The sequence below is a fragment of the Acipenser ruthenus genome, chromosome 32 (assembly GCF_902713425.1).
Source record: "Acipenser ruthenus chromosome 32, fAciRut3.2 maternal haplotype, whole genome shotgun sequence".
NCBI lineage: Eukaryota > Metazoa > Chordata > Actinopteri > Acipenseriformes > Acipenseridae > Acipenser > Acipenser ruthenus.
In genome coordinates this window covers 14,857,097-14,875,108 of record NC_081220.1, presented here as the reverse complement: position 1 = coordinate 14,875,108, position 18,012 = coordinate 14,857,097, and the positions used below count along the sequence as shown (strand labels likewise).

General features: G+C 42.3%; 2 protein-coding genes across 4 annotated transcripts; one reads left to right on the top strand and one right to left on the bottom strand.

Moving 5' to 3' along the window:
- Nucleotides 1-128: 128 nt before the first annotated feature.
- LOC131703282 (small ribosomal subunit protein bS21m-like) lies at nt 129-4,567 on the bottom strand. The gene is made up of 2 exons (XM_059006394.1): nt 4,420-4,567; nt 129-734 (listed from the first exon to the last, which is right to left on the bottom strand). Exons 1-2 carry the CDS (start codon nt 4,500-4,502, stop codon nt 554-556), a joined length of 264 nt encoding a protein of 87 aa, XP_058862377.1. The 5' UTR covers nt 4,503-4,567; the 3' UTR covers nt 129-553.
- A 4,762-nt stretch (nt 4,568-9,329) lies between these two features.
- Nucleotides 9,330-17,726, top strand: LOC117395605 (carbonic anhydrase 14). 3 transcript variants are annotated; one of them, XM_059006388.1, is made up of 8 exons: nt 9,330-9,519; nt 10,577-10,597; nt 11,305-11,484; nt 12,228-12,361; nt 15,133-15,156; nt 15,293-15,377; nt 16,679-16,747; nt 17,478-17,726. In XM_059006388.1, exons 1-8 carry the CDS (start codon nt 9,432-9,434, stop codon nt 17,720-17,722), a joined length of 846 nt encoding a protein of 281 aa, XP_058862371.1. In that variant the 5' UTR covers nt 9,330-9,431; the 3' UTR covers nt 17,723-17,726. The 3 variants fall into 3 exon arrangements, with proteins under 3 accessions (XP_058862371.1, XP_058862372.1, XP_058862373.1); XM_059006389.1 differs by having other exon boundaries at nt 9,332-9,519; nt 16,679-16,735; XM_059006390.1 differs by lacking the exon at nt 16,679-16,747 and having other exon boundaries at nt 9,337-9,519.
- The last annotated feature ends 286 nt before the right edge of the window (nt 17,727-18,012 follow it).

Below are 18,012 nucleotides of genomic sequence, written 5' to 3'. Positions count from 1 at the left end.
AGAAAACAAACCGACACAAACATGTTACAGACGCACGAATAAATTCAAAACAGACAAACAAACAAACAAACACGTCCGTCCAAATCAATTCTAATAATAATAATAATGAGGATGACAACAACAACAGCAACAACAGCAATAGGTTTTATTGAGATGAGAAGATCACAGAATGTAATCTTTAAAGACACACACAGCGACTGCACAGCCAGCGTCTGATCATCTGAGAGCAGGAACTCCTTCAGGGGGTCTGGATGGAGGGACGGAGGTTTATCTAACAGGGTGAATAATTAAACGATTCAGAACAGGGTTTGGAACAAAGACCAGAGAGTGGAAAGAGTCTCGTTAGCACCCCTGCAATTAAACTCACAGTCAAAACCAGGAGTGGATCAAACTGCCAAGCAACGGGAGTCTTAATTCCATCCCAGTTCTTTTGAAGAATCCCCGGTCTAAACAAACCCAGGTTTGGTCAGCCATGCTGTAGGGGGCGCTCTCCCAGTGTTTGTGGAAGGTTCCGCTGTGCTTGTTATACAGGGGGGGGGGGGGGGGGGGGGGTCTAGCAGCCGGCCCAGGGGTCCTGCCTGTTCCTCCTCATGAGGAAGGAGATCTTCTCCCCCATCTGCATGCTGTAGATCCGTCGGCACGCCTCGTAGTTCTCCCGTTGCCGCCGGCGACACGGCTTCTCGTAGTAGCGCCTCCGCTTGGCCTCGTCGACGATGCCGTCGGTCGTCAGGATCCTGACAGGAAACGAGAAACGAGAAACGAGCGCGTCACTGACAGCTGTCCCCCCGCCCCCACCACACAGACACACTCCTACACACAGGACTGCCTCAAACTGCAATGGGGGTCCTGGTATTAATAATATAGACCCCCCCCCCCCCCCCCATTGAGACTGCGCTTGTAGATCTCTGGATCCTCCCCTCCTGCTCTGCACTGGACTCTCCTGACGTCAGCACCACGTTACTGGATCCTCAGCTGATGCGCTATCCTTGCACTATTGCACTGCTAACATGTCACTGTAGATATAACTTGCTGTGATCCTAACTGGCTGCATCCCAGTTCATATTGTATTCTAGTAGTGTTATTATTATACATAGCATCCTAGTTCATATTGTATTCTAGTAGTGTTATTATTATACATAGCATCCTAGTTCATATTGTATTCTAGTAGTGTTATTATTATACACAGCATCCTAGTTCATATTGTATTCTAGTAGTGTTATTATTATACAGAGCATCCTAGTTCATATTGTATTCTAGTAGTGTTATTATTATACACAGCATCCTAGTTCATATTGTATTCTAGTAGTGTTATTATTATACACAGCATCCTAGTTCATATTGTATTCTAGTAGTGTTATTATTATACACAGCATCCTAGTTCATATTGTATTCTAGTAGTGTTATTATTATACAGAGCATCCTAGTTCATATTGTATTCTAGTAGTGTTATTATTATACAGAGCATCCTAGTTCAGATTGTATTCTAGTAGTGTTATTATTATACACAGCATCCTAGTTCATGTTGTATTCTAGTAGTGTTATTATTATACATAGCATCCTAGTTCATATTGTATTCTAGTAGTGTTATTATTATACACAGCATCCTAGTTCATATTGGATTCTAGTAGTGTTATTATTATACACAGCATCCTAGTTCATATTGTATTCTAGTAGTGTTATTATTATACACAGCATTCTAGTTCATATTGTATTCTAGTAGTGTTATTATTATACATAGCATCCTAGTTCATATTGTATTCTAGTAGTGTTATTATTATACATAGCATCCTAGTTCATATTGTATTCTAGTAGTGTTATTATTATACATAGCATCCTAGCTCATATTGTATTCTAGCAGTGTTATTATTATACATAGCATCCTAGTTCATATTGTATTCTAGTAGTGTTATTATTATACACAGCATCCTAGTTCATGTTGTATTCTAGTAGTGTTATTATTATACATAGCATCCTAGTTCATATTGTATTCTAGTAGTGTTATTATTATACACAGCATCCTAGTTCATATTGGATTCTAGTAGTGTTATTATTATACACAGCATCCTAGTTCATATTGTATTCTAGTAGTGTTATTATTTGCACTTGCTGTAAACTACACTGTATTTAAATATGAAGCTTGCATTGTGCTGCCCTGTAACACCTGTGTGAGTCGCCTGGGATAAAGGCATCTGCCAAATGCATCAATAATAATAATAATAATAATAATAATAATAATAATAATAATAATAATAATAATAATAATAATAATATTTTCTCAGGTAGCGGATTTGTACTTTGTAACACAATCTCTGAAGAAGCAGCTATTTATATGTGAAGTTCTGATCGTGTTTGTTTTTTCGTTGGACGGTTAATAAGCCACTTGAACTAAGCCTTCTGCTGGCAGATAAGCAGCCACGCTGATCCGCAGCAAAACATCATGAGACTGATCGAGCTTCAGCCAGAAAAACAGACACATGCTCCCTGCTCAGCGCTGATTGGCCGCCTGTCACAGAGGAGGCGCGGGGGGAGGGGCGAGAGGAGGGGCCCCGCTGCCGATTGGTCTTCGTGGCGGGTGCGGGGCGTGGTTTAGAACGCGGTGGGCGGGTCCTGTCGCTTCATTCATTTCTTCGATTATCTACTCATGCAAGGACATGTGCTCTCGCCTCTTAAAGAGACAGCGTCACGTTGCGAGAGGCGTGCTTTGTGTTTTATTTTAACACATGAAGTACCACATAAACTAAATAAAATAAAATATTAAAAAAAAAAAAAAAAAAAATCACAACACAAGCTTTTATTTATGTATGTAATCTGATACGTTAACTTTGGCGGTCAAACACAATTCGGGTCAGTTATCATCGTAAACGACACAGTTAAAGATAACTTTTTAAATGCAACACAGGTAGAGGATACGACCGTTACAAATGCTCCAAATTTGCTTCGTGGGTTACATTTCCATCAAGGATAAGTATTATTATTATTATTATTATTATTATTATTATTAAATGCGAGTTTTGGCATTTCTCCCGAGTTGTTAGTGTCTGTAATCTCATCATCATAAATATCTAATTGCCTAATTATTTCCAAGGAATGAAAAAACAGGAATTGACCGTCAAAACCAACCCTGATAATTATATTATCAATCAATCAATCTTTATTTTATATAGCGCCTTTCATAGCGGAGCACCATCACAACGCGCTTCACAAGATGCAGCAACAACAAGAACATCCATAATTAGATACAGAGAAACGCATCATACGTGATATACAGTAAAATATAATAATAATAATAATAATAATAATAATACTAATAATAATAATAATACTGTAAGCACGCAGCTTCATACACTGGGGGTGTGTTAGTTTAATTATATCGCTGCACGATCACGTTAGTCTCCGTGCGCCGCCTTCTCTTCCAGTGTAACTTCATGCGATTTATCATCTTGTGGATTTGACTCATGAATAGAATCGCATCATCTCTTTGGAAACGGCTCCACCTGGCGGTCACCTCTGAGAATTACAGCAGGAGGCGAATGTGTGTTTTAAAAAAAAAAAAAAAAAAAAAAAATTTAAACCAGGATTTATGTTTCGGGTTTATTATTGATTGGATGATAAACTGCACCGGGGCGGGACAAGCGGTCTGTACGGGTCGTGTCTTTGATTGTAATCAAATACAGTGTCTGCACAAAGAGAGTCAACTTCCCAACGTTTCGGGGTGTTTAACACGGCTTTGTCGAGGGAAAGCGTGTTTGAAAACTATGGTAACCACACAGCCGCACACAGGACATGCCTATCCCCTCCAAAGCGTCCTGCGGGCGTCAGATGATTCCTAACGGATAGGTTTAGGTTTCGGGGTCGGGGTTGGGGTTGGGGTTGGGGTCGGGGTCGGGGTCGGGGTCGGGGTTGGGGTTGGGGTCAGGGTGGCTTGATTTCGTGGAGTTGCCTGGAAGATAAGGACGGCAGTAAATGGCAGATGCCCTCCAATCACCGGACGCCGTCGGTTCGCTCTCTAGCGGATATCCCTTTACGCCGCTAAACACGTTATTTATTCGTCTTTAAATCCAATGTCTTTGTGACGTCATTCACTCGATCGCTAATGACGTAACGATCTGCTGTTCCTTTCCTGCTGACGTTTCAGACAAAATCCCTTCTTCAGCTGCGCATAAAGAACAGTACAAACTGTGCAGTACACCCGTTCTTCACAAATACATTTATAATGTATCTATATATATATATATATATATATATATATATATATATATATATATATATATATATATATTACATTGCAAAACCTATTTCAAGTATTTGCACACAGCGTCAGAGAAAGGATCATTGCACATATGGAGACACACAATGCCTCATCACAGAGTACTGTATATATATATACATACAGGTATGTGTGTAACTCCCGGCTCCTACCTGTTCAGTGTTTTATAAGCCGTGTCCACGTTCCCATTTTGGACCATCACTGTCCGAGCCACGAACTTCAGGTGGTTCGCCATTTAGCTAACGTGCAGCAGTAATAAGCGCTCCGGCGGCGGCGGCACACGAATCAGAATTAACAAAGGTTCCGGGAAAGATTCTTATTTTTTTTAAAGACTGTAGTGTGTTATTTGAGTCGCTAGGGGGAGACAGAGCGCTTTTTATTTGTCTTTATTTTTTTTCTTAGGCGCGCGTTTGTTTTGTTGTGCTTTTCATGGCCAGGTCGGTGTTTTGAAATCGCGTGTATCAGTTAAAGACCTCCCTGACGGGTCTGTGTTAACTGCACTTTTTAATGTCAAGTTCATTCATTAAATATGCTCTTCATAATCATACACAGCGCTGTTTTTTGTATTCAGCCGATGAAGGACTTGTCGTCCGAAACGTCCTGATAATTGATTAGTAATCAATTATTCTACCTTTTTAAGTACCTGAAATATCCTTTTCTCTTTTTTTCTTTTTTCTTATATATATATATATTTAAGTTTCCAATAATTATATTTTTCATTTTGTTACAACAACAACAACAACAACAACAATAATAATAATAATAATAATAATAATAATAATAATAATAATAATAATAATAATAATGACAGTCGCTGATGATATCAGCAGTTTGTGGCCGGCTGTTTTGCAATGCTGGCTGTTTATTTTAATTACAGAGCAGATTATATTTTGCAAAAACAAACTGACAAAGATTGCAATACCTGTATTGGTACATTTCCTAATAAACCGTGTGTGGCACAGCTTGAGAGAAATAGCACTGCAGACACGAGTAAAACAATACAGCTCAATACAGCTCAATACAGCTCAATACAATTCAATACAGCTCAATACAGCTCAATACAATTCAATACAATTCAATACAATTCAATACAATACAATACAGCTCAATACAGCACAATACAGCTCAATACAGCTCAATACAATTCAATACAATTCAATACAGCACAATACAATTCAATACAGCTCAATACAGCTCAATACAGCTCAATACAGCTCAATACAATACAATACAATACAATACAATACAATACAATACAATACAATACAATACAATACAATTCAATACAATTCAATACAATTCAATACAGCTCAATACAGCTCAATACAATTCAATACAGCTCAATACAGCTCAATACAGCTCAATACAATTCAATACAGCTCAATACAGCTCAATACAGCTCAATACAGCTCAATACAGCTCAATACAATACAATACAATACAATACAATACAATTCAATACAATACAATTCAATACAATTCAATACAATTCAATACAGCTCAATACAGCTCAATACAATTCAATACAGCTCAATACAGCTCAATACAGCTCAATACAGCTCAATACAGCTCAATACAATTCAATACAATACAATACAATACAATACAATACAATACAATTCAATACAATACAATTCAATACAATTCAATACAGCTCAATACAGCTCAATACAATTCAATACAGCTCAATACAGCTCAATACAGCTCAATACAGCTCAATACAGCTCAATACAATTCAATACGATTCAATACAATTCAATACAATTCAATACAGCACAATACAATTCAATACAATACAATTCAATACAATTCAATACAATTCAATACAGCTCAATACAGCTCAATACAATTCAATACAGCTCAATACAGCTCAATACAGCTCAATACAGCTCAATACAGCTCAATACAATACAATACAATACAATACAATACAATACAATTCAATACAATACAATTCAATACAATTCAATACAATTCAATACAGCTCAATACAGCTCAATACAATTCAATACAGCTCAATACAGCTCAATACAGCTCAATACAGCTCAATACAATTCAATACGATTCAATACAATTCAATACAATTCAATACAGCTCAATACAGCTCAATACAGCTCAATACAGCTCAACACAGCACAATACAGAACAATACAATTCAATACAATTCAATACAGCACAATACAATTCAATACAATTCAATACAGCTCAATACAATTCAATACAATTCAATACGATTCAATACGATTCAATACAGCTCAATACAGCTCAATACAGCTCAATACAGCTCAATACAGCTCAATACAGCGCAATACAGCTCAATACAGCTCAATACAGCACGGTACAATTCAATACAGGTCAATACAGCTCAATACAATTCAATACAGCTCAATACAGCTCAATACAGCTCAATACAATTCAATACAGCTCAATACAGCTCAATACAGCTCAATACAGCTCAATACAATTCAATACAGGTCAATACAGCTCAATACAGCTCAATACAGCTCAATACAATTCAATACAGCTCAATACAGCTCAATACAGCTCAATACAATTCAATACAATTCAATACAGCTCAATACAGCTCAATACAGCTCAATACAATTCAATACAGCTCAATACAGCTCAATACAGCTAAATACAGCTCAATACAGCTCAATACAGCTCAATACAGCACGGTACAATTCAATACAGCTCAATACAATTCAATACAGGTCAATACAGCTCAATACAGCTCAATACAGCTCAATACAATTCAATACAGCTCAATACAGCTCAATACAGCTCAATACAATTCAATACAATTCAATACAGCTCAATACAGCTCAATACAGCTCAATACAATTCAATACAGCTCAATACAGCTCAATACAATTCAATACAATTCAATACAGCACAATACAATTCAATACAGCTCAATACAATTCAATACAGTACAATTCAATACAATACAATTCAATTCAATACGATTCAATACAATTCAATACAATTCAATACAGCTCAATACAGCTCAATACAGCTCAATACAGCACAATACAGCTCAATACAGCTCAATACAGCTCAATACAGCACAATACAGCTCAATACAATTCAATACAGCTCAATACAATTCAATACAGCACGGTACAATTCAATATAATACAATACAATTCAATACAATTCAATACAATTCAATACAGCTCAATACAGCTCAATACAGCTCAATACAGGTCAATACAGCTCAATACAATTCAATACAATTCAATACAATTCAATACAATTCAATACAGCTCAATACAATTCAATACAATTCAATACAGCTCAATACAGCTCAATACAGCACAATACAGCTCAATACAGCTCAATACAATTCAATACAATTCAATACAATTCAATACAGCTCAATACAGCTCAATACAGCTCAATACAGCTCAATACAGCTCAATACAATTCAATACAATTCAATACAATTCAATACAATTAAATACAGCTCAATACAGCTCAATACAGCACAATACAGCTCAATACAGCTCAATACAGCTCAATACAGCTCAATACAATTCAATACAATTAAATACAGCTCAATACAGCTCAATACAGCACAATACAGCTCAATACAGCTCAATACAGCTCAATACAGCACGGTACAATTCAATATAATACAATACAATTCAATACAATTCAATACAATTCAATACAGCTCAATACAGCTCAATACAGCTCAATACAGGTCAATACAGCTCAATACAGAACAATACAATACAATACAATACAATACAATACAATTCAATACAATTCAATACAATTCAATACAATTAAATACAATTCAATACAGCTCAATACAATTCAATACAATTCAATACAGCACAATACAGCTCAATACAGCTCAATACAGCACGGTACAATTCAATACAATTCAATACAATTCAATACAATTCAATACAATTCAATACAATTCAATACAGCTCAATACAGCTCAATACAGCTCAATACAGGTCAATACAGCTCAATACAATTCAATACAATTCAATACAATTCAATACAATTCAATACAATTAAATACAATTCAATACAGCTCAATACAATTCAATACAGCTCAATACAGCTCAATACAGGTCAATACAGCTCAATACAATTCAATACAATTAAATACAGCTCAATACAGCACAATACAATACAATTCAATACAATTCAATACAATTCAATACAATTCAATACAATACAATTCAATAGAATTCAATAGAATTCAATACAGGGGTTCCCAAACTTTTTCTCACCCGAGTCCCGTCTGTTCAGCTGCATTAGACCCCGCGGTCCACTATTAGCGCTCCTTGGGGGAAAATGTTAAAAAAAATAACCCCAAAGCAAAGCATGTAATATGTTTAAACCTGTAACATTATCAATAAACCCGATCTAAACGGTCCTCTGTTCATCTGAATACATATTATGAAAGATGCAAATCACACACAATATGCACTGAGCGAAAAATAAACGAAACACTTTAATTGTAGTAAATAAAATAAATTGCAAAAACGAAACTGTTTTTATTATTGTTTTATTTTTTATTTTGATCAAACCTCTGAATGAGGCACCTTTTCACGTCCAGCCGTTACCTCTGAGGCTGAACCGTCCTGCAGAAGGAAGCGCGAGCCTTGCAGAAGTTGCTTTCTCACCACTGCTCTGTGCAAACAAACACAACTTGCAAAATCACATTCAGTTGGCTTGCAACACCACAATAAATTTAAAACAAACCACTACTCCACACTGCTACTAACTTGATTTAATTAATACTCAAACAGACTTCAAAGCACTCGATATTTTAAATGTGAATAGCTAATCAGTCGCAGAAACGTATTCCTCAGAGGTATCAATTGAATTTTTCAGCAGTCCGTTATAGCCGGCCACCAGAGCAGCACAAAAACACGTGATGCCCCCCCCCCCCCCCCCCCCCCCCAAAAAAAAAAAAAAATTAAGGGCAATCGGGGGAGGGGGGGGGGGGGGGGTCCTTTAAATGCACGCGGGTTGATACTTTACAGACACTCTCTCTCTCTCTCTCTCTCTTTCTCTCTCTCTCTCTCTCAATCAGCACACCCGCGAATAGCAATTATTTTAATAACATATATAACTAGTATATAAATACTGTATTTTTTTGTATTATTACTATTTTTTTTAATATAAAGTCGACATGAGCCCGGACTCCGGCGTTGCGTTTTTGCGCTCGCTTTTCCTTCTCTTGGTGTGCGGCGGCGGTGTGGATGAAATCCAAGCAGACGGTGAGTAACAGCATCCTTCTAACGGAGACTCACAGCTTGCAGTTTGCACGGTGACGGTGTGTAAGAATATCCTTCTAATAGAGACTCACAGCTTGCAGTTTGCACGGTGTGTAAGAATATCCTTCTAATAGAGACTCACAGCTTGCAGTTTGCACGGTGTGTCAGAATATCCTTCTAATAGAGACTCACAGCTTGCAGTTTGCACGGTGTGTCAGAATATCCTTCTAATAGAGACTCACAGCTTGCAGTTTTCACGGTGTGTAAGAATGCCCTTCTAATAGAGACTCACAGCTTGCAGTTTGCACGGTGACGGTGTGTAAGAATATCCTTCTAATAGAGACTCACAGCTTGCAGTTTTCACGGTGACGGTGTGTAAGAATATCCTTCTAATAGAGACTCACAGCTTGCAGTTTTCACAGTGACGGTGTGTAAGAATATCCTTCTAATAGAGACTCACAGCTTGCAGTTTGCACGGTGACGCTGTGTCAGAATATCCTTCTAATAGAGACTCACAGCTTGCAGTTTGCACGGTGACGCTGTGTCAGAATATCCTTCTAATAGAGACTCACAGCTTGCAGTTTGCACGGTGACGCTGTGTCAGAATATCCTTCTAATGGAGACTCACAGCTTGCAGTTTGCACGGTGACGGTGTGTCAGAATATCCTTCTAATAGAGACTCACAGCTTGCAGTTTGCACGGTGTGTCAGAATATCCTTCTAATAGAGACTCACAGCTTGCAGTTTGCACGGTGTGTCAGAATATCCTTCTAATAGAGACTCACAGCTTGCAGTTTGCACGGTGTGTAAGAATATCCTTCTAATAGAGACTCACAGCTTGCAGTTTGCACGGTGACGGTGTGTCAGAATATCCTTCTAATGGAGACTCACAGCTTGCAGTTTTCACGGTGACGGTGTGTCAGAATATCCTTCTAATAGAGACTCACAGCTTGCAGTTTTCACGGTGTGTAAGAATGGACGCGAGTGTGACGTGTATCTGCAGCTGTGACGTGTCGTGACCGGACTGATGTCTGCGTGTTTCTCGTGCTTGTGTTTTTCAGGTCCCCACTGGTCTTACACAGGTGAGGCGGTTTGATCTGAGCGAGCGACCCCGTGTGCCGCGCCCTGCACGGAGCGAGAGACCCCGCTGTGGGAGAATGCTGTAGCCAGTCGCTGTCTTTCTTTCTTTCTTTCTTTCTTCTTTCTTTCTTTCTTTCTTTCTTTCTTTCTTTCCATTCTCAAAATCAGCCTCACGGGCAGCATTTCAACAATCAAAGACTTTGTTTTTTCCTCAGAATTATGCAGATTTTAAACTGTATTTATGAAGTAACCTTTATCTCTTTATTTGCCGCTCGCCCCAGTTTTCCACGGCTGACAACTCCAATTAGACCCGCAGTGGCGGTTTTGAAACATTGTAAAAACCTCTTTTAATAACGCATGGTTTGCTCCTGAGCTAATCTCTCTCTCGCTCATTCTCTCTCTCTCTCTCTCTCTCTCTCTCTCTCTCTCTCTCTCTCTCTCTCTCTCGCTCATTCTCAATCTCTCTCTCTCTCTCTCTCTCTCTCTCTCTCTCTCTCTCTCTCGCTCATTCTCAATCTCTCTCTCTCTCTCTCTCTCTCTCTCTCTCTCTAAAAAGTCCATCAAATGACTAATTAATAAGAAAACAAACAGCACTGCCGAACCTCTCATCTCCCCTTTCCTTCTCCTCTCATCTCCCCCTCTCCTCTCCTCTCTCATCTCCCTGCTCCTCTCCTCCCCTCTCCTCTCCCCTCCCCTCCCCTCTTCTCAGAGTCCCATGGTCAGTCTCAATGGCCCGAGTTGTTCCCCCACTGTGGGGGTCTCTCTCAGTCCCCAGTGAATATCGATACTGACTGTGTCAAGCTGGACCCCTCTCTGCGCCCCGTCGAACCCCAGGGGTACAGCACCCTGAGCAGCGACTTCTTCACTCTGGAAAACAACGGCCATTCGGGTGAGCAGCGACTCCGACTCGGGTTCAAATCCAGCGTGTTTCTCAAGGAGAGAACCAGGGTGAACTAACCTTTATAAGAGTGTCCCACAGTCAAAGCACAGCACAGTGTGATACAGTGACAGCATGGGGAAGCATAGGCAAGCATTGTGAAGCACAGACCAAACATACCTCTCTGTTCTTTACAATGCTTCCCTATGCTTTACCAGACCTCTCTGTGTTTTAAAATGCTTCCCTATGCTTTACCAGACCTCTCTCTGTGCTTTACAATGCTTCCCTATGCTTTACCAGACCTCTCTGTTCTTTACAATGCTTCCCTATGCTTTACCAGACCTCTCTGTGCTTTACAATGCTCCCCTATGCTTTACCAGACCTTTCTGTGCTTTACAATGCTTGCCTGTGCACTACCATGCTTTCACTGTGCTGTGCTGTCTCTGTGGGACACTGTTTGGAGGCAGTCTCGCGGTGCGTTGCCAGGTTTGCAGTCCTGGCTGTCAGACAGATCCGGCCCAGATGGTCTTCAGGAAGCAGGCAGAGGGGCCCGGTGAGAAGCAGAGCCACACTGTGTGTGTGTGTGCGTGTGTGTGTGTGTGTGTGTGTGTCTGAATGTCCTTACCTTTTAATATTATTGCTCAAATATCCTCTCTCCTCTCCCTCTCCTCTCTCCCATCTCCCTCTTTCTCCCCTCTCTTCCCTCACCATCTCTCCTCTCCTCCCTCTCCTCTCCTCTCTCCTCCTCTCTCTAGTTCAGATGTCTCTGCCGAGCTCTATGTCTCTGTCTCAGAGGTTCACTGCTGTCCAGCTGCACCTGCACTGGGGGAGCAGGGGTAACGGGGCGGGGTCGGAGCACCTCATCAACTGGCAGGCCAGCCTGGCGGAGGTGGGTACCCCCAAACTGACAACCCCCCCGCCGTGGGGTAACCCTGCAATGATTCAGTCCTGCTTCACAGTCATTGCTGAGATTTCAGCCTGATCTCCCCTCTCCCTCTCCCTCACTCTCTGCCACCCTTCTCTCCACCTCTCCCCCTCCCCTCTCCCTCCCCTTCTCTCCACCTCCCCTCTCCCTCTCTCCACCTCCCCTCTCCCCCTCCCTCTCTCCCTCTCCCCCTCTCCCCCTGTCCCTCTCTCCCTCCCTCTCCCTCTCCCTCTCCCTCTCCCCCTCCCTCTCCCTCTCTCCACCTCCCCTCTCCCTCTCTCCACCTCCCCTCTCTCCCTCCCTCTCCCTCTCCCCCTCTCTCTCTCCCTCTCCCCCTCCCTCTCCCTCTCCCCCTCCCTCTCTCCCATCCCTCACTCCCCTCTCCCTCTCTGCTGATAAAATGAAATGTGTGGAGTCAGCTCCCCGACCCCCCTCTCTCTAACAAGCGTTTCAGTGCAATATCTCGTGAGCCGGCAGAAATCATTCCAGAACAGACAGAGAGAGCGGGGATCAGCCAGGCTTAGCCCAGCACTGTCCCAGCATGCACTGCAGACACACACACACTCGCTTAATCACGCTTTCATTTAGTCCTTTATTCATTCATTCATTTAAATAAGCCAGCATGACGTGTGCATGTCTGTCTGTCTGTCTGCATTGCCACTCAGTGTAATACAGACCCATTGTAGTGCTATTGAAGATCATTCAGGAAGGGTATAGCGAGCACACTGGGGTCCCATTCTACCAGCCTCACCCCATTGTAGTGCTATTGAAGATCATTCAGGAAGGGTATAGTGAGCACACTGGGGTCCCATTCTACCAGCCTCACCCCATTGTAGTGCTATTGAATATCATTCAGGAAGGGTATAGTGAGCACACTGGGGTCCCATTCTACCAGCCTCACCCCATTGTAGTGCTATTGAAGATCATTCAGGAAGGGTATAGTGAGCACACTGGGGTCCCATTCTACCAGCATCACCCCATTGTAGTGCTATTGAAGATCATTCAGGAAGGGTATAGTGAGCACACTGGGGTCCCATTCTACCAGCCTCACCCCATTGTAGTGCTATTGAAGATCATTCAGGAAGGGTATAGTGAGCACACTGGGGTCCCATTCTACCAGCCTCACCCCATTGTAGTGCTATTGAAGATCATTCAGGAAGGGTATAGTGATCACACTCGGGTCCCATTCTACCAGCCTCACCCCATTGCAGCTGCCCTATACTTGTGCTGCCATTGCCCCTCAGTGTAACACAGAGCCACTGCAGTGCTGCTCTCTGCATTGTGATTGCAGATGGTTTGGGAATGGTATCAATGTTTGTTTTGTTTCGTGCTAATGCAGTGTGTTTAGGGGGGGTGAGGGAGGAGGAGGAGGGGGGACGCGGGAGGAGGGGGGGCGAGAGAGGAGGGGGGGCGAGGGAGGAGGGGAGGGGTACGAGGGAGGAGGGGGGGCGAGAGAGGAGGGGGGGCGAGGGAGGAGGGGAGGGGGGACGAGGGAGGAGGGGGGGCGAGAGAGGAGGGGGGGGCGAGGGAGGAGGGGAGGGGGGTGAGGGAGGAGGGGGGGGGGGCATGCCCTGAAATCAGGACGCTTTTCAAAGCGCTGTGGGAGTCCGTTCCAAGCCGATAGGGTGGTTGCATCATCGCATCATCGCAGAGGAACAATGAGCCGTGTGTCTGAATCCACGTCCTGATTAGGAGCTCAGTCTGATCAGCGTTTTCAAAGAGACCTCTTTCACAAACTGGACTTTCAACCACCAGCTGAGCTGCTAATCCGCTCCAGGGTTCAAAACAAAATCCCCTCCGGCATTTTTGGATCGGTACCACAGTACACTTGCACGGCTGTTCTGCAGCCCCTCCCCCTCATGTTTTTCCCAGGGTCATACAATGCATTTTGTTTACCATTGTTTGCCATGTTTAGAAATATGCTTTACCAGACCTCTCTGTGCTTTACAATGCTTCCCTATGCTTTACCACACCTCTCTGTGCTTTACAATGCTTCCCTGTGCTTTACCATCCCTCTCTGTGCTTTACAATGCTTCCCTATGCTTTACCAGACCTCTCTGTGCTTTACAATGCTTCCCTATGCTTTACCAGACCTCTCTGTGCTTTACAATGCTTCCCTATGCTTTACCAGACCTCTCTGTGCTTTACAATGCTTCCGTATGCTTTACCAGACCTCTGTGCTTTACAATGCTTCCCTATGCTTTACCAGACCTCTCTGTGCTTTACAATGCTTCCCTATGCTTTACCAGACCTCTCTGTGCTTTACAATGCTTCCCTATGCTTTACCAGTCCTCTCTGTGCTTTACAATGCTTGCCTATGCTTTACCAGACCTCTCTGTGCTTTACAATGCTTCCCTATGCTTTACCACACCTCTCTGTGCTTTACAATGCTTCCCTATGCTTTACCAGACCTCTCTGTGCTTTACAATGCTTCCCTGTGCTTTACCAGACCTCTCTGTGCTTTACAATGCTTCCCTATGCTTTACCAGTCCTCTCTGTGCTTTACAATGCTTGCCTATCCTTTACCATCCCTCTCTGTGCTTTACAATGCTTCTCTATGCTTTACCAGACCTCTCTGTGCTTTACAATGCTTCCCTATGCTTTATCACACTTTGCTGTGCTTTTACTGCAGGAAATGTTCCCTCCAGTCCAGGGCAAGCTCTCATACAGTTTATCTGTGCATTGAAATACATTTTTAAGATAATCTCTTTTTTTTTTATCATGTATTACTGCAGATGTCAGAGTTGTATATTCGATTGGTAAGTAATTGCATTATTATTATTATTATTATTTTTTACGATCAGATGTTACTTTGCTGTTTTAATTGATCTTTGGAAAGGGCTGATGATGAAATCAGATGTTTGGTGATTCTAATCGTGTTTGTTTTCTCGATAGGGGAGACCATCGCAGTCATCGCTGGAATCCTGTTTGGAGCTCTGGGCATCATTATCACGGCTCACTTCATTATCAAAAGCATACGGTAAGCGCGGCCTCTCTCATCCCTGCCTTTATATGGGGAGCAACAATTCACCCTCATCTAAAGAGGTCTGCAGACAGAAGCACAGTGAACGGTCTCTCTTGATACTTTGGGGAGGAGTGACTTGGAATCTGGGGTGCGGGGCGGGCGGGTGGGTTTGGGGTGTTCAGTTAGGGGAGCAGTCCTCATCTGCGCATGTCGCTTATTGTGGTCGCTTTGGGACGAGAGCCCCTCACCCCCGCCACAGCAATCGCTCTCGCTGCAGTGACCCGCCGCTCAGTCTAATCCTGCTAAACTAACTTTTCTGTTTGTAGTTCCTCTTCCAGTTGGGACGAGAGCCCCTCACCCCCGCTACAGCAATCGCTCTCGCTGCAGTGACCCGCCGCTCAGTCTAATCCTGCTAAACTAACTTTTCTGTTTGTAGTTCCTCTTCCAGTTGAGACGAGAGCCCCTCACCCCCGCCACAGCAATCGCTCTCGCTGCAGTGACCCGCCGCTCAGTCTAATCCTGCTAAACTAACTTTTCTGTTTGTAGTTCCTCTTCCAGTTGGGACGAGAGCCCCTCACCCCCGCCACAGCAATCGCTCTCGCTGCAGTGACCCGCCGCTCAGTCTAATCCTGCTAAACTAACTTTTCTGTTTGTAGTTCCTCTTCCAGTTGGGACGAGAGCCCCTCACCCCCGCCACAGCAATCGCTCTCGCTGCAGTGACCCGCCGCTCAGTCTAATCCTGCTAAACTAACTTTTCTGTTTGTAGTTCCTCTTCCAGTTGGGACGAGAGCCCCTCACCCCCGCTACAGCAATCGCTCTCGCTGCAGTGACCCGCCGCTCAGTCTAATCCTGCTAAACTAACTTTTCTGTTTGTAGTTCCTCTTCCAGTTGGGACGAGAGCCCCTCACCCCCGCTACAGCAATCGCTCTCGCTGCAGTGACCCGCCGCTCAGTCTAATCCTGCTAAACTAACTTTTCTGTTTGTAGTTCCTCTTCCAGTTGGGACGAGAGCCCCTCACCCCCGCTACAGCAATCGCTCTCGCTGCAGTGACCCGCCGCTCAGTCTAATCCTGCTAAACTAACTTTTCTGTTTGTAGTTCCTCTTCCAGTTGGGACGAGAGCCCCTCACCCCCGCTACAGCAATCGCTCTCGCTGCAGTGACCCGCCGCTCAGTCTAATCCTGCTAAACTAACTTTTCTGTTTGTAGTTCCTCTTCCAGTTGGGACGAGAGCCCCTCACCCCCGCTACAGCAATCGCTCTCGCTGCAGTGACCCGCCGCTCAGTCTAATCCTGCTAAACTAACTTTTCTGTTTGTAGTTCCTCTTCCAGTTGGGACGTTCTGCCGGACAGTATCACGTCATCGGCCAGATTCAGGTTACCACACCCGTACATATTAAAAATAAATAATAATAATAATACATAGCTGTCCTATAGTAATACATAGCCTAGAATAATACATAGCTGTCCTATAGTAATATATAGCTGCCCTATAATATATAGCTCTCCTATAGTAATATAGCTGCCTTATAATACATAGCTGTCCTATAGTAATATATAGCTGTCCTACAGTAATATATAGCTCTCCTATAATATATAGCTGTCCTATAGTAATACATATTTATTCAAAACAACATCATATTTAATAGTCACGGTATGGAATGCATATATACTGCATGGTATCTGTACGCTCTGTTTTAAAGGAACATCCTTTATTATTATTATTATTATTATTATTATTATTATTAAGTATTTTACACTAATATTGAACTACCTTTAACTGTAATTATAAAATAAAACTGAAAACCAGATCAATCGATCAGACAGCCTTTGAAAGTTTAACCCTGCCTGGTTTAACAACAAAAAAACAAAACCACAGCCACATTTAAACAGGAATGGAAAGGTAATCCCACAGAGGAAGGAAAGGCGCGTTGTGCTACAGCAGGTGGTTCTTTCAACACTGCACATCCCAGACCTTGATAATGAATGGAAGCGAGCGACAGAAAATGAACACAGGAACTATTTTGGCAGCTATGTGATTACTTCGAATCGCACCGATGTATTTATTATTATTATTATTATTAATAATAATTACATTTGTTTTGTTTTTTCGGAACAGGTCGAAAAAACATGAAGAGCCCAAACAGGAAGTGGTTTACAAGACCTCTAACCCGGAAGAGGAAGCTGTCCAACAGCTGGAACAGCAACAGCCTTGAACTTTCACCTTTGATCGGGAAGATGTATATATTTTTTTTTGGGGGGGGGGGGGATATCAGGACATTATTGCTATTAGAGTCTGGTCAGCAGTGCCATTATTGTAATTTTACTATTAATGAATCATTTAGCAGACGCATTTATCCATAGCAATTTACAGAGACTAGGGGGGTGAACTCTGCATCATCAACAACTGCTGCTGCTGCTGCTGCTGCAGAGTCACTTCCAATAGGAGCTCGTTTGTTTTACGTCTCATCCGCAGGACGGAGCACAAGGTCTCTCTGCTCCGAATCAGATGCTAACCGTATAAAGTCATATAATGCTACTTGTAATGTAACGCAGGCACGGTAACGAACGACTCAGCTTTGCAGGCAGAGTGCGCTCCTCACATTATTCTACAGTTAAAAAGAAAAGATGCCTTTTATTATTCATTCTGTTAT

What these genes read in the sequence shown, in the direction of transcription:
- LOC131703282 (XM_059006394.1), bottom strand. Translation starts at nt 4,502, where the DNA reads ATGGCGAACCACCTGAAGTTCGTGGCTCGGACAGTGATGGTCCAAAAT. An exon ending in GCTTATAAAACACTGAACAG is followed by an intron (nt 735 to 4,419) that starts GTAGGAGCCGGG and finishes GTTTCCTGTCAG; the next exon opens with GATCCTGACGACCGACGGCA.
- LOC117395605 (XM_059006388.1), top strand. Translation starts at nt 9,432, where the DNA reads ATGAGCCCGGACTCCGGCGTTGCGTTTTTGCGCTCGCTTTTCCTTCTC. An exon ending in TCCCCACTGGTCTTACACAG is followed by an intron (nt 10,598 to 11,304) that starts GTGAGGCGGTTT and finishes CCCTCTTCTCAG; the next exon opens with AGTCCCATGGTCAGTCTCAA. An exon ending in CAGAGTTGTATATTCGATTG is followed by an intron (nt 15,157 to 15,292) that starts GTAAGTAATTGC and finishes TTTTCTCGATAG; the next exon opens with GGGAGACCATCGCAGTCATC.